The 17,272-nt window shown below is 41.5% G+C and overlaps 1 protein-coding gene across 1 annotated transcript in view; it reads left to right on the top strand.

Moving 5' to 3' along the window:
* The window catches only part of LOC139365161 (E3 ubiquitin-protein ligase rnf213-alpha-like), a 65,648-nt gene extending 62,866 nt beyond the window's left edge, over positions 1–2,782 (top strand). The window contains exon 67 of the mRNA XM_071102598.1: positions 1,216–2,782. Within this exon, the coding sequence (XP_070958699.1) occupies positions 1,216–1,369 (154 nt within the window). The 3' untranslated portion in view covers positions 1,370–2,782. The remainder of the gene's footprint in view (positions 1–1,215) is intronic.
* The last annotated feature ends 14,490 nt before the right edge of the window (positions 2,783–17,272 follow it).

Here is a 17,272-nt window from a genome sequence, read left to right as displayed (position 1 = left end):
AAGAGGGCACGACATAACCTAATCCCCCTCAGGAGACTGAAAAGATTTTGCATGGGTCCTCAGATCATCAAAAGGTTCTACAGCTGCACCATCGAGAGCACCATCGGTTGCATCACTGCCTGGTATGGCAACTGCTCGGTCTCCGACCGCAAGACAGTACAGGGGGTAGTGCAAATGGCCCAGTACATCACTGGGGCCAAGCTTCCTGCCATCCAGGACCTCTATACCAGCCGGTGTCAGAGGAAGGCCCTAAAAATTGTCAAAGACACCAGCCACCCTAGTCATAGACTGTTCCCTCTTCTAAACAGCTTATACCCCCAAGCCATAAGACTCCCAAACATCTAATGAAGTGGCTACCCAGACTATCTGCATCCCCCCCCCCCGTCCCCTCTTCTACACTGCTGCTACCCTCCGTTGTTGTCACCTATACGTAATCACTTTAATAACTCTACCTACATATTACCTCAACTAACCTGTGCCCCTGCACATTGACTCTGTACCGGTTCCCCCCTGTATATCCCTGTAAAAACATAGTCTCGCTATTGTTATTTTACTGCTGCTCTTTAATTACTTTTATTTCTTATTCTTATCCCTATTTTTTTTTTTAAACTGCATTGTTGGTCAGGGGCTCATAAGTAAGCATTTCACTGTAATAAAATCTTTATTTGAATGATGTTTCATAATATGGACTTGGTCTTTAACCAAATAGGGCTATCTTCTGTATACCACCCCTACCTTGTCACAACTGATTGGCTCAAACGCATTAAGAAGGAATTAAATTCCACAAATTAACTGTTAACAAGGCACACATGTTAATTGAAATTAATTCCAGTTGACTACCTCGTGAAGCTGGTTGAGAGAATGCCAAGAGTGTGCAAAGCTGTCATTGCAAAGGGTGTCTGCTATAAAATATATTTTGATTAGTTTAACACCTTTTTTTGTTTACTGTATGATTCCATATGTGTTATTTCCTAATTTTGACGTCTACACTATTATTAAACAATGTTGAAATAGTAAAAATAAAGAAAAACCCTTGAAATTAGTAGGTGTACTAACACTTTTGACTGGTACTGTGCGTGTTTCATAAGGGCCACAAACATCTCTTTTTGAGGCATGTTTGATGAAAGGAAAAATCACATACACTGCAAAACTTACACACACACACACAGGAAAGTGGAACGTGTGTCCATTATCCTCTCCTCCATTGTCCTGCAGCCTGAAAGACACCCTGGTGTCCTACATGGAGCGGAAAGACCTTGACGTTCCCCACGACGTGGATGAGTTGTTCCCCGGAGAGATCAGTCTGGCTCAGTACATAGAAGCCTGGAAGTTCACCGTGGCCTTCAAACAGGAGCGCAGCCAGAGATAGCTCAACCACCGACAACTGATTCTACTCTGCCTTTGTTTGCATCCCACATGGCTCCCTATTCCCTACATAGTGCACTGCTTTTTCTTCCTGAAGAGTCAAACATAATTTCATACTTTTATTGGTTTTTAGACAGGACAGTATGAAGTCAGGGGGACAGACTATGTTGGAGGAATGACAAGTCGGAAGGGAGCATAGCCAAAGCTCCAACCCCCAGACTCCGCCAATGTAGTGCACTACTTTTGACCAACCAGGTTGGGGTGCAATTTCAGATGTAGACTTTGTACAGACTTTATAGTCCCTGTATAGTGTATGTAAGGGCCACAGATATGTTTACAATCAGGTTTATAGAATACACGTATGTGATATAGATGCATATGTTTTACACAGGAGAACATGAAATGAGTGCCTTTTTGGAAATGCACTTTCAAAGTGCCAGCAGACAGGTTCTACTCATGTACAATACCTATAAACTGTTTAATTCTGGTATCTAAAAAGTCAACTGTGATTTGTACTAAGAGTACAATGAGTGAAGGGGAGGAAGTTACGAAAGTTGTAGTTAGCAAATATTTGTTTTATTAGTTGATAAATATGCAAATCCAGTGGAGGCTGCTGAGGGGAGGAAGGCTCATAATGTCTGGAACGGAGCGAATGGAATGGCATCAAACACATTGGAAACTGTGTGTTTGATGTATTTGGTACCATTCCACCTATTCCTCTCCAGCCATTATCACAAGCCCTTCCTCCCCAATTCAGGTTCCACCAACCTCCTGTGATGTACAAAATGTTTGATTGCTGATGATCTTTTGTGCACTTTTCCAATGTGAATTTCTCGGTCACGTAGTGGTGGTAGTGGAGGGAAAGACTGAAGTCTAAATACCTAGACTTTTGGTCTTAGACTCAGGGATGCAACTAGGTGAGATGTTGGACTATAACTCTGGGGTCTGACATTTTTATCTCAACCAAACAGCAATCAAGAAAATAATCAAGATTTATCATAGGTGATGTTTTCTAATGAGGGAAATGAATTTGCACATTTCTGAAGCTACCTTGTTATTAATATCTATGGTGTCCCCAATGGAAAATTAGGTTTTATAATTCACTTTGTCCGTTAGGACCACTGTAGATATCTATTTACATGGCTTTGCCTCAAGTGATATGTTTTGTCCTTTCATAACGGACTCATCTTCAATCATCTAGTCAGAAATGGCATGACAGTTTCCCCTTAGAGAATCACTGCCTTACAGAATAAACCATGCTCATTGTATTTTGCACTTTAAGTTCCTCTTGTTGAACTTAAAGTTGGACCAAACGTTGTTTCTGTGTTTCATTTCATTGCTGAAGAGCGTGACATGCAGTGATTATTATGTTGAAACAAAATAAATTGTTTGTCTCTCAGCAAATCTTTCTTTGTTGTCATTTTATTGTGGTCAATTTATGGTCTTTCTTGCCGCCACTGAAGACTGTTAAAAATGACAGTCATTTGATCAAAGAACAGCGTTCGGTTCAGGACTGTGGGTGTAGCAAATTAACATTTAAAGTGACTGTCCCATATGAGAGTCATAATCAAATGTATCTGTTTGTGATGTGTAACATATAAGTGAAAAGAAGATAAAACAAGCATCATTATTTTACTGACCAGGTGGTCTCCATCAGCCCAAAGTCTAAATGCAGGCAACAAACTGTTCTATTTCTTTATTTAGCACACAAAGCAGTCACACATTTGGACAAATATAAATGATATTTATTAGATTATGATAGTTGAAGTCAAATCTAAAATCAAAGATTATTTGTTATATGCACAGGATACATGGTGTGTACAAGGTACAATGAAATCCTTACTTGCAGGTTGACCTCAACATTACAACAAAAATTTAAAAATAAGTAGAATATAATGGAAAAGGAAGAAATGGGAAACACAAAAAAGGAAATTAGAACTAAATCCATAAGCCTCATTATGAACAGGAGAAGGCAGTTTACTCTGGTTATACGTACATTAGATCAGTGTTATTCAATCTTGTTAAGTAGGAACCCCACTTTAAAAAATCTGTAAATGTTCAATTTTACATCAACCAATATCGAATTCATTCCATTTAATTTCTTATAAAAAATTAAGAGAACCAATAAATATTAGAACTTTTACGATTAACCCCCCCCCCACCTCCCAAAAAACAACAATGTAAATAACACAAAATACACTCAATTTAATCAACTAAATAAAGTGACACACATTCCTGTCAAGTTAAGTGTAAAAAAACATCTTGCAGTACTTTGAGTAGGCTATTTTGAGATTGAGATTTTCATATTGTCCCATACAATAATCTATATTATTGTTTGTTATTTTATTTGTAGGTGGGGACCCCACTGTTTTTCCCTCGCAACCCTGACTCCACTAGGCGTTGCGACCTTTACTTTGAACACCAACAAATTAGCTGAAACATTATGGGCTGGTTTCACAAGGCCACATTAAATCAATATCCAGTTCTAAAATGGCATAACAAGCATTCACATTCCTGACAGAGAACCTGAGATGGTTAAACTGGTCCTGTATCTCACAATTGAGTTTAGCATGACATGTCAAATGTTAATAAAATGACAAACATTAATTTCGTATTACTAAAGCACTTATATTTACTTATTGTAGCATCATCTCAGGTCACAGCTTCAGTGCCTGTTTGGCTTTGAGACAAATATCAGCTGCCCTCTGTCTGAAAACAGCCTGACCGATGCCCAGGTTTAAAGTGGTGCCGAACTTGTAGAGAGAGATTACTGTGTACAAGATATTATCGTCAAAGGATGTAGAGGAAAAAACCTTGCTTGAGTAATGAATGAAAATCCACAGTGCGGTAAAGAGGAAGAGAATTCCCTGCAGGATACCGGCGATGGTGACCCTCATCTGACTGTGCAGTCGGGGAGAGGAGAAGGGGCTGCCGATCTCTTTCATGCTCTTCATGTGTCTGTGCAGGTAGCACACTGTGGCACAGCTTGACCCCAACATCACACAGAGGCAAAAAAAGACGTAGATAATTTTCAAACACTCACTTGCTGTCAGTGTGTGAAGCAGGACTGTTAGAGAGGCAGCATCAGTGGCGTTGGCTAATGTGGTTGTGTTATTTATCGGCACCTTTTTGGGAGAGACATTAGCAGTGCCATTCGTTGATGTGAAACCTGTGCTATTAGTAGGTCCTTTTCCTGAGGAATAGAATTCTCCTGTAGCCCTCACAGCAAATTGAAACACAAAGAACATCCTGTCTCCAAATAGGCCCCAATAGATGATGCTTTTGATGTTCCTCTTCACCCGGGTGAAGAGAGCTCGCTGGGCAGGGACGATCTGGGTGTAGTAGAAGAAATTCAGCCATACAGATGTTGACATGCTGGTTGATGCCATGTACAACATTATTAGATAAGAAGCAGAGTAAAACTCAGAACTGGCAGAGACCATCCACAAGCATTGTGCTGCAATGAGAGAGACCAGGTAGACAGTGGTACAGAATATCATAGATCCCAGCAGTAACTTCATGGGCTGTTTGAGTCCCTCTCTGCCACGCGGTGGACAGAGCATGCAGAAGATGAAAAATATGTTTGCAAAGATGTTGAGAAAGGTGAGCGGTCCGTTGACTATTGTGAATGACAAGTCGTCCATCATGATACGTGTCATTTTTGAAGAGGATTTTCTTTGCAGGGGTAGCCTATCTTCTCTGTCAGTGTCTGGTGTTCAAATACTGGACACCCAATCCCAGTCTGGTGTCTGAGACATCAGGAAAACAAACTCAAATGTAGCGTAACCTGTTTACATTGTAGATATATGCAAATGATTGAGGTGTAACGTCAACACAAAAAGTAACTATTGCATAAGTCACCTGGATCATTAGCATAATTTATCCTACCATTAGTGGTAGAGATGGATTCAACTTAACCTGGACTATAACAACAATTCATAAATACTTTGTCACGTACACGTATTTTGTAGATGTTATTGCAAGCGCAGCAAAAATATTATGTTTCTAGCTCCAACCGTGCAGTAAACCTAACAATACACACAAATTCCCCAAAAATGTAAAGAAAGAAATGAAGAAATATCAGAACGAGTCAGTCAGGAATATAAATATATACAGAGTGGACAAAACATTAAGAACACCTGCTGACCAGGTGAATCCAGGTGAAAGATATGATCCCTTATTGATGTCACTTGTTAAATCCACTTCAGTCAGTATAGATGAAGGGGAGGAGACAGGTTAAAGAAGGATTTTTAAGCCTTGAGAGAATTGAGACATAGATTATGTATGTGTGCCATTCAGAGGGTGAATGGGCAAGACTAAATATTTAAGTGCCTTTGAACAGGGTATGGTAGTAGGTGCCAGGTACGCTGTTTTTTGTCAAGAACTGCAACGCTGGTGGGTTTTTCACGCAACAGTTTCCAGTGTGTATCAAGAATTATACAACGGATGGGTCTAATCCTGGATGCTGATTGGTTAAAACCTCATTACCACTGTTGTCTATTCCACAAGTTACCACCGACTAAATCTATGACACCTATTTACTCTGTTCCATCTGCAATCCACTGTCTCATCAGCCCAGCCAAACAATTTATCTACTTGATCTCCACTATAAAAAGCATCTAGACGTTATCTCACATTTCTTGTAGACTAACATTTAGTTTTCAGCAGTGAAGATTTGTATAAACCTTGTCTGTCTGTCTGACATTTGCAACGTTGTTTCAATATTAAAAGTTGATCTCCAGTTGTCACATAGACTTCATCTTGGGCCTAACAACACCTAACAATGCAGCTGTGGGAAGCCTTGGAGTCAACTTGGGCCAGCATCCCTGTGGAACGCTTTCGACACCTTGTAGATTCCATGCCCCAAAGAATTGAGGCTGTTCTGAGGGACAATATTTAAACTCAACATTATGAAGGTGTACTTAATTTGTTATATATACATGATATGTATATGATGGTATGTATAGACAGTATGGACAGTATACGAACAGAAAAGGTGTGTACAGCAGTATTTATGTAGGATGAGCCTTGGTTAGAATACAGTGTATACATATGAAGTGGGTAAAACTGTATGTAAACATTATTAAAGTGACTATCTACATAGGGAAGCAGTCTTTAAGGTGCAGGGTAGAGTACCGAGTGGTAGTCGGCTAGTAATAGTGAGTAAGTTCAGGGCAGGGTACTGGGTGGAGGCTGTCTAGTGTTGACTATTTAACAGTCGGATGGCCTGGAAGATGTTAGAAGATGTTTCTCAGTCTCTCGGTCCCAACTTTGATGCACCTGTACTGTTTCCACCATAAAGATGGTAGTGGGGTGAACAGGCCATGGCTCGGGTGGATGAGGTCCTTGACAGTGGGTGCTGTAGATGTCCTGGAGGGCAGGCAGTGTGCACCTGTTGATACGTTGGGCTGATCGCACAACCCTCTGGAGAGCCCTGCGATTGCGGATGGTGCAATTGCCGTACCAGGTGGTGATACAGCCCGACAGGATGCTCTCAATGGTGCATTTGTAGAAGTTTGTATGGTGCATTTGTAGAGGTTTGTGACAGTCTTAGGGGCTAAGCCAAATTTATTCAGCTTCATGAGGTTGAGGAGGCAGCACACTGTCTGTGTGGATGGATCATTTCAGGTTGTCTGTGATATACATGCCAAGGAACTTGTAGCTTTTCACCCTCTCCACTGCGCCCCCGTCAATGTGGATGGGGGTGTGCTATCTCTGCTGTTTCTGCTTTTTTGTTGACGTTGAGGGAGAGGTTATTTTCCTGGCACCACTCCACCAGGGCCCTCACCTCCTCCATGTGGGCTCTCGTTGTTCTTGGTAATCAGGCCTACCACTAATGTGTCGTCTGCAAACTTCATGATTGAGTTGGAGATGTGCATGGCCACAAAGTCATGGGTGAACAGGGAGTACAGGAGGGGGCTGAGCACACGTCCTTGTGGAGCCTCTGTGTTGAGGATCAGTGTAGCGTCGGTGTTGTTGCCTACCTTCACCACCTGGAGTCGGCCCGGAAGGAGGTACAGGATCCAGTTTCACAGGACAGGGCTCAGACCCAGGGCCCCGAGCTTAGTGATGAGCTTGGAGGGCACTATGGGGTTGAAGGCTGAGCTGTAGTCGATGAACAGCATTCTTACATAGGTATTCCTCTTGTCCAGATGTGATAGGGCAGTGTACAGTGCGATGGTGATTTGGTCATCTGTGGATCTGTTCGGTTGGAATGCAAATTGTAGTGGGTCTAGGGTGTCGGGTAAGGTGGAGGTGATCCTTAACTAGCCTCTCAAAGCACTTCATGATGGCAGAAGTAATTTAGTTCTGTTACCTTTGCTTTCTTGGGTACAGAATCAATGATGGACATCTTGAAGCAAGTGGGATAGGGAGAGATTGAGTATGTCATTAAACACTCTAGCCAGCTGGTCTGCGCATGCTCTGAGCTGTCAGCCGTGCGAGGGTTAACACGCTTGAATGTCTTACTCACGTCGGCCACGGAGAACGAGAGCTCACAATCATCGTGAGTGGCGGTGGCCTGCATTGGCGGCATTGTGTTTTCCTTGAAGCAGGCGAAGAAGGTGTTTAGCTTGTCCGGGAGCAAGGCATCGGTGGCATGGCCAGCTTTCCCTTTAGAATCCATGATTGTCGATGCCATATATGCCTCATGTCTGAGCTGTTGAATTGAGACTCCACTTTGTCCCTGTTCTGTCGTTTTGCTTGTTTGATTGCCTTACGGAGGGCATAGCTGGTCTGTTTGTACACGTCCATGTTCAAAGTCACCTTGCCATGGTTTAATGTATTTCAGTTTTGTATGAATGCTGCGCTCTATCCAAAGTTTTAATTGTCACAGTGGGAATAACATCTTCTATGAAGGCGATGTTATTCCCACAAGGGTAAGTTCATCGTTAGCACCATAGGATCCTATGGTTCTAAGATGAACTTAGCCTTAAAACCTCTTAAGGATCTTACCATTGGGGCCTAAAATGACATAACCAAATCTAACTGCCCGAGGCTCAGGACCTGAAGCAAGGATATGCATATTCTTGATACCATTTGAAAGGAAACACTTTGACGTTTGTGGAAATATGAAATTAATGTTGGAGAATATAACACATTAGATCTGGTAAAAGATAATGAAAACTGCAGATTAAGGCCATATAATCAGAAATGAATTTAGACACAATTTAGATTTTGTTAACCAGATGGCAGCAAACTGATTCAGTGAAGCATTATTTTACTACACTATAGTCTGCCATTTCCAAATGAGACGTTTTTCCAAATGAACTTTTGAATTCACCAAAAGTGCTTTACAGTGGCTAATGATGGCAAAGTTGTTTTCTACAAATGATTTGCCTACTTTAGCACTGTGTAATTTAGATGAAACAGTCACTAGCAACCGTTCAGAATGACTGGGCATCAGTCATTAGTAGGGCTGTAATGCATTATATGTTTTACAATGGCTCAAGGATGCTATACAAGCAATTATCTTGTATAGTGAGTATTATAAGGCACTATAGCTGTATACACTTATAAGGCATTATATGTGTACACATCAAAGTGTTACCGAACATTGCATAACATTCCTGCATGTGTAAAATTAGGTAATATTCTGTGGTTGGTGGCAGAGGGACTACATCAACATTTCTGAAAGGCTCTTGAAATCTCAGGTTGATTGCTTTTACGAGGCATCTATCTTCTAAAACGGAAATAGTCTGTATGCCAGTATGAAAATGGGTTCAAATGTTTCATAACCTGTTTGCATATCAAAAACAGATGGAAATACCAACCAGCTTCCAATTGCTGGCGTGCCTCTGAAGCTAAGCAGGGTTGGGCCAGGTCAATCCAGCAGTGTATTCATTCTGTAGTAGGTTTCTTAAACAGAAGCAAAGGTTTCTTAAACAGAAGCAAACATAATAAAATAGAGTGGGACCTACCTGAATTTAACCAATAGAAACTTTGGTTTTGCTCGGTTTGCTTCCATTTGGTTCTTAAGTGATAAACTGTTTCCGTAATGAATATACCCCAGGTAAAATGCTTATGGAAGTGGTGTTGGAGGGCCAGTAGGGGGCACTATTTGAAAGTCCCAATGCCCCGGGGTGGTGACTGGGAACCACTGCCCCGGGCTCGGTTTCAACAAAAGCATCCTAGCTAGCAGACTGGCTGCAGACTTTATAGAGCTGGATGCTAGCTAGCAGACTGGCTGCAGACTTGATAGTGCTCAGAGCTAGCTAGCAGATTGGCTGTAGACTTGGTAGAGCTCAGAGCTAGCTAGAAGATCGGCTAAAGACTTGTGGAACGGAATGTCATGGATGCAGGTGACCACCTAGCTTGCTAAACAGGCACTTTCCATGTACTTGACACTGTGAAATAAAATGTTACCAGGGTAGCTAAGTGTGTGTTATTGTTCATTGATATATCCATTGTTGAAATTATCGCATTTTACTACAGTGCTGCCAACTTTTGAAGAAAGCTTGGAGTGAGATTTGCTATGTGAATTTCATTTCCACCTGGCACACCCCCTAGACAATGGGTCTGGGTGTCCTCCCCCATGAATCTTTCACTGTTTTAAAGCTATTTTCCTGCAGTTCTACATATTTTGACATGAACCACAAGTCAGGCATATTCAGGATGCTTTGAATATTAAATTAACACTCAAAATGTGATAACTTTGTTACTTTTTGGGGGGATGAAATTTGAAGATTGCAAATATTTTGTTTACATATTTTTTTTAGGTGGTTTGACACTTTATTCAGACAGCAATGAAATGGGGAGACAGGCAAATGGGAGAAAGGTTAGAATCAGGGCTTGAACTCTGGTCTAAGGTAGAAAGCTGTATGTGACATGTGCCAGGGAGTGTTTGAACTACATCAAGGCTCTGCATAGGAAATACTAACCTCAGCAACAACAACAAAAAATCGTCCTGTCAGTATTTGTATGACCATAACAAGATTCAACAACTGAGACATAAACTGAACAAGTTCCACAGACATGAGAACAAGTTCCACAGAAATTGAATAATGTGTCCTTGGACAAAGGGGGGATCAAAATCAAAAGTAAGTCAGTATCTGGTGTGGCCACAGGTCCCAGACGTGCTCAATGGGATTGAGATCCGGGCTCTTTGTTGGCCATGGCAGAACACTGACAGTCCTGTCTTGCAGGAAATCACGCACAGAACGAGCAGTATGGCTGGTGGCATTGTCATGCTGGAGGGTCATGTCAGGATGAGCCTGCAGGAAGGGTACCACATGAGGGAGGAGGATGTCATCCCTGTAACGCACAGCGCTGAGATTGCCTGCAATGACAACAAGCTCAGTCTGATGATGCTTTGACACACTGCCCCAGACCATGATGGACCCTCCACCTCCAAATCGATCCCGCTCCAGAGAACAGGCCTCGGTGTAACGCTCATTCCTTTGACAATAAACGTGAATCCGACCATCATCCCTGGTGAGACAAAACCGCGACTCGTCAGTGAAGAGCACTTTTTGCCAGTCCGTTCTGGTCCAGCGACGGTGGGTTTGTGACTGTAGGCGACATTGTTGCCGGTGATGTCTGGTGAGGACCTGCTTTACAACAGGCCTACAATCCCTCAGTCCAGCCTATCTCAGCCTATTGCCGACAGTCTGAGCACTGATGGAGGGATTGTGCATTCCTGGTGTAACACGGGCAGTTGCTGTTGCCACCCTGTACCTGTCCCGCAGGTGTGATGTTCGGATGTACCGATCCTGTGCAGGTTGTTACACGTGGTCTGCCACTGCGAGGACAATCAGCTGTCCATCCTGTCTCCCTGTAGCGCTGTCTTATGCGTCTCACAGTACGGACATTGCAATTCATTGCCCTGGCAACATCTGCAGTCCTCATGCCTCCTTGCAGCATGCCTAAGGCACATTCACGTAGATGAGCAGGAACCCTGGGCATCTTTCTTTTGGTGTTTTTCAGAGTCAGTAGAAAGGCCTCTTTAGTGTCCTAAGCTTTCAGAATTAAAAATAATTATGTAAATACTTATGAGCATTTATTTTATTATAAGGCACAGTATAAGTGCATATAAGGAATAATTGTATTATATGTATTTTAAGGAATAGTAAATGCACTAAACTCAGCACCAAACTCACCAAGAACCCCCTGTTGGTCACATGTTTGTCTTGATTTTTTTCCTTAAATTTTTCCCCTCTTCCCAGCATAGGGCGCTAGTCGATTCTGGTGCAGCTGGGAACTTTATGGATCGCGGACTCGCCCTTAAGTTAGGTGTTCCGTTCATGCCGATAGATTCTCCCTTTCCCGTGCACTCCCTAGATAGCCGGCCATTAGGGTCAGGGATGGTCAGGGAGACCACGGTCCCACTGGACATGGTGACGCGGGGGAATCATAGGGAGCATATCAGTCTCTATATTATTGATTCGCCTGCGTTTCCAGTGGGGCTAGGGATTCCCTGGCTGGCCCGTCACAATCCTAAGATTTCGTGGAGACAGGGGGTTCTCCAGGGGTGGTCAGAGGAGTGTTCTGGAAGGTGTCTGGGAGTTTCCATCGGTGCCACATCCATGGAGAGTCCAGACCAGGGTTCCACGGTGTGCATTCCCCCCGAGTATGCCGATTTGGCAATCGCTTTCAGTAAAAAGAAAGCGACTAATTTACCACCTCATCGACCGGGAGGGGATTGTACGATAGATCTCCAGGTAAACGCTGTGCTTCCCAAGAGTCACGTGTACCCATTGTCCCAAGAGGAGACGTTGGCTATGGAGACACAGGTCTCTGACCTCCTCCCTATAGGCTGTTTCGTCGTTGTCGGTGATGTCTGGGGTCTGCCATTTTTATCTCAACCAAACAGCAATCAAGAAAATAAAGATTTATCATAGGTGATGTTTTCTAATGAGGGAAATGAATTTGCACATTTCTGAAGCTACCTTGTTATTAATATCTACGGTGTCCCCAATGGAAAATTAGGTTTTATAATTCACTTTGTCCGTTAGGGCCACCGTAGATATCTATTTACATGGCTTTGCCTCAAGTGATATGTTTTGTCCTTTCATAACGGACTCATCTTCAATCATCTAGTCAGAAATGGCATGACAGTTTCCCCTTAGAGAATCACTGCCTTACAGAATAAACCATGCTCATTGTATTTTGTACTTTAAGTTCCACTTGTTGAACTTAAAGTTGGACCAAACGTTGTTTCTGTGTTTCATTTCATTGCTGAAGAGTGTGACATGCAGTGATTATTATGTTGAAACAAAATAAATAGTTTGCTTCTCAGCAAATCTTTTTTTGTTGACAATTTATGGTCTTTCTTGCCGCCACTGAAGACTGTTAAAAATGACAGTCATTTGATCAAAGAACAGCGTTCGGTTCAGGACTGTGGGTGTAGCAAATTAACATTTAAAGTGACTGTCCCATATGAGAGTCATAATCAAATGTATCTGTTTGTGATGTGTAACATATAAGTGAAAAGAAGATAAAACAAGCATCATTATTTTACTGACCAGGTGGTCTCCATCAGCCCAAAGTCTAAATGCAGGCAACAAACTCTGTTCTGTTTCTTTACTTAGCACACAGAGCAGTCACACATTTGGACAAATATAAATTATATTTATTAGATTATGATAGTTGAAGTCAAATCTAAAATCAAAGATTATTTGTTATATGCACAGGATACATGGTGTGTACACAGTACATGTAACGGTTTTCTTGTGGTGAAGTAGAGGCGGACCAAAACGCAGCGTGGTTATATTGATTCATGTTTAATAAAAAAAGATAAACACGAACACTACAAAACAATAAACGTGGGAAAACCAAAAACAGCCCTATCTGGTGCAAAACACAGAGACAGGAACAATCACCCACAAACACACAGTGCAACCCAGGCTACCTAAGTATGATTCTCAATCAGAGACAACTATTGCCACCTGCCTCTGATTGAGAACCATTCTAGGCCGAAACATAGAAATACCCAAATCATAGAAAAACAAACATAGACTGCCCACCCCAACTCACTCCCTGACCATACTAACTAAATACAAAACAAAGGAAATAAAGGTCAGAACGTGACAGTACAATGAAATGCTTACTTGCAGGTTGACCTCAACATTACAACAAAAATGTAAAAATAAGTAGAATATAATGGAAAAGGAAGAAATGGGAAACACAAAAAATGAAAAAAGTACTAAATCCATAAGCCTCATTATGAACAGGAGAAGGCCGTTTACTCTGGTTATACGTACACTTTAAAAAATCTGTAAATGTTCAATTTTACATCAACCAATATTAAATTCATTCCATTTAATTTCTTATAAAAAATTAAGAGAACCAATAAATATTAGAACTTTTACGATTAATCCCCCCCCCTCCCAAAAAACAACAATGTAAATAACACAAAATACACTGTCAATTTAATCAACTAAATAAAGTGACACACATTCCTGTCAGGTCTGGCAGTTGGGCCTCTGGTTTAGAAACTGTGCTGCTACTGTACTAGAATTGGGATTGTTTGCTTAAATGTCCTGAGAACTACAACAAAAAGTACATGGAATGGAAGTCCTTTTCTGATTAGTCATTGTGTCATTGTGGGAAATTAGTGTGTTGAAACTCTGCATTCAGCTATGACATGCTAACTAAACATTCTCATTTGGCTAGCTACCGATTTCAAAAGTTAAGTGTAAAAAAACATCTTGCAGTACTTTGAGTAGGCTATTTTGGGATTGGTTATGCAAGATGTTATTTTTCAAATGATTTTCATATTGTCCCATACAATAATCTAAATTCTTGTTTGTTATTTTATTTGTAGGTGGGGACCCCACTGTATTTCCCTCGCAACCCTGACTCCACTAGGCGTTGCGACCTTTATTTTGAATACCAACAAATTTGATGAAACATTATGGGCTGGTTTCACAAGGCCACATTAAATCAATATCCAGTTCTAAAATGGCATAACAAGCATTCACATTCCTGCCAGAGAACCTGAGATGGTTAAACTGGTCCTGTATCTCACAATTGAGTTTAGCATGAAATGTCAAATGTTAATAAAATGACAAACATTAATTTCGTATTACTAAAGCACTTATATTTACTTATTGTAGCATCATCTCAGGTCACAGCTTCAGTGCCTGTTTGGCTTTGAGACAAATATCAGCTGCCCTCTGTCTGAAAACAGCCTGACCGATGCCCAGGTTGAAAGTGGTGCCGAACTTGTATAGAGAGATTACTGTGTACAAGATATTATCGTCAAAGGATGTAGAAGAAAGAACCTTGCTTGAGTAATGAATGAAAATCCACAGTGCGGTAAAGAGGAAGAGAATTCCCTGCAGGATACCGGCGATGGTGACCCTCATCTGACTGTGCAGTCGGGGAGAGGAGAAGGGGCTGCCGCTCTCTTTCATGCTCTTCATGTGTCTGTGCAGGTAGCACACCGTGGCACAGCTTGACCCCACCATCACACAGAGGCCAAAAAGCACATAGATAATTTTCAACGACTGACTTGCTATCAGTGTGTGAAGCAGGACTGTTAGAGAGGCAGCATCAGTGGCGTTGGCTAATGTGGTTGTGTTATTTATCGGCACCTTTTTGGGAGAGACATTAGCAGTGCCATTCGTTGATGTGAAACCTGTGCTATTTGTAGGTCCTTTTCCTGAGGAATAAAATTCTCCTGCAGCCCTCACAGCAAATTGAAAAATAACAAACATCCTGTCTCCAAATAGGCCCCAATAGATGATGCTTTTGATGTTCCTCTTCACCCGGGTGAAGAGAGCTCGCTGGGCAGGGACGATCTGGGTGTAGTAGAAGAAATTCAGCCATACAGATGTTGACATGCTGGTTGCTGCCATGTACATCATTATTAGATAAGAAGCAGAGTAAATCTCAGAACTGGCAGAGACCATCCACAAGCATTGTGCTGCAATGAGAGAGACCAGGTAGACAGTGGTACAGAATATCATAGATCCCAGCAGTAACTTCATGGGCTGTTTGAGTCCCTCTCTGCCACGCGGTGGACAGAGCATGCAGAAGATGAAAAATATGTTTGCAAATATGTTGAGAAAGGTGAGCGGTCCGTTGACTATTGTGAATGACAAGTTGTCCATCATGATACGTGTAATTTTTGAAGTGGTTTTTGTAGCCTATCTTCTCTGTCAGTGTCTGGTGTTCAAATACTGGACACCCAATCCCAGTCTGGTGTCTGAGACATCAGGAAAACAAACTCAAATGTAGCGTAACCTATTTACATTGCAGATACATGCAAATGATTGAGGTGTAACGTCAACACAAAAAGTGACTATTGCATAAGTCACCTGCATCATTAGCATAATTTATCCTATCATTAGTGGTAGAGATGGATTCAACTTAACTCAGACTGTAAAAGCAATTTGTAAATGCTTTGTCACGTACACATATTTTGTAGATGTTTTTGGAAGCGCAGCAAAAATATTATGTTTCTAGCTCCAACCGTGCAGTAAACCTAACAATACACACAAATTCCCCAAAAATGTAAAGAAAGAAATGAAGAAATATCAGAACGAGTCAGTCAGGAATATAAATATATACAGAGTGGACAAAACATTAAGAACACCTGCTGACCAGGTGAATCCAGGTGAAAGATATGATCCCTTATTGATGTCACTTGTTAAATCCACTTCAGTCAGTATAGATGAAGGGGAGGAGACAGGTTAAAGAAGGATTTTTAAGCCTTGAGAGAATTGAGACATAGATTGTGTATGTGTGCCATTCAGAGGGTGAATGGGCAAGACTAAATATTTAAGTGCCTTTGAACAGGGTATGGTAGTAGGTGCCAGGCACACTGTTTTTTGTCAAGAACTGCAATGCTGGTGGGTTTTCAGTGTGAATCAAGAATTATACAACGGATGGGTCTAATCCTGGATGCTGATTGGTTAAAACCTCATTACCACTGTTGTCTATTCCACAAGTTACCACCGGCTAAATCTATGACACCTATTTACTCTGTTCCATCTGACTGTGCAATCCACTGTCTCATCAGCCCAGCCAAACAATTTATCTACTTGATCTCCACTATAAAAAGCATCTAGACGTTATCTCACATTTCTTTTAGACTAACATTTAGTTTTCAACAGTGGAGATTTGAATAAACATTGTCTGTCTCTCTGACATTTGCAACATTGTTTCAATATTAAAAGTTGATCTCCAGTTGTCACATAGACTTCGTCTTGGGCCTAACAACACCTAACAATGCAGCTGTGGGAAGCCTTGGAGTCAACTTGGGCCAGCATCCCTGTGGAACGCTTTCGACACCTTGTAGATTCCATGCCCCAAAGAATTGAGGCTGTTCTGAGGGACAATATTTAAACTCAACATTATGAAGGTGTACTTAATTTGTTATATATACAGTACCTTGCGAAAGTATTCGGCCCCCTTGAACTTTGCGACCTTTTGCCACATTTCAGGCTTCAAACATAAAGATATAAAACTGTATTTTTTTGTGAAGAATCAACAACAAGTGGCACACAATCATGAAGTGGAATGACATTTATTGGATATTTCAAACTTTTTTAACAAATCAAAAACTGAAAAATTGGGCGTGCAAAATTATTCAGCCCCTTTACTTTCAGTGCAGCAAACTCTCTCCAGAAGTTCCGTGAGGATCTCTGAATGATCCAATGTTGACCTAAATGACTAATGATGATAAATACAATCCACCTGTGTGTAATCAAGTCTCCGTATAAATGCACCTGCACTGTGATAGTCTCAGAGGTCCGTTAAAAGCGCAGAGAGCATCATGAAGAACAAGGAACACACCAGACAGGTCCGAGATACTGTTGTGAAGAAGTTTAAAGCCGGATTTGGATACAAAAAGATTTCCCAAGCTTTAAACATCCCAAGGAGCACTGTGCAAGCGATAATATTGAAATGGAAGGAGCATCAGACCACTGCAAATCTACCAAGACCTGGCCGTCCCTCTAAA

Source organism: Oncorhynchus clarkii, chromosome 13, assembly GCF_045791955.1.
Source record: "Oncorhynchus clarkii lewisi isolate Uvic-CL-2024 chromosome 13, UVic_Ocla_1.0, whole genome shotgun sequence".
Classification (NCBI taxonomy): domain Eukaryota; kingdom Metazoa; phylum Chordata; class Actinopteri; order Salmoniformes; family Salmonidae; genus Oncorhynchus; species Oncorhynchus clarkii.
Note: the sequence above shows the minus strand (reverse complement) of the source record. Positions and strands in the feature narration are given on the sequence as shown.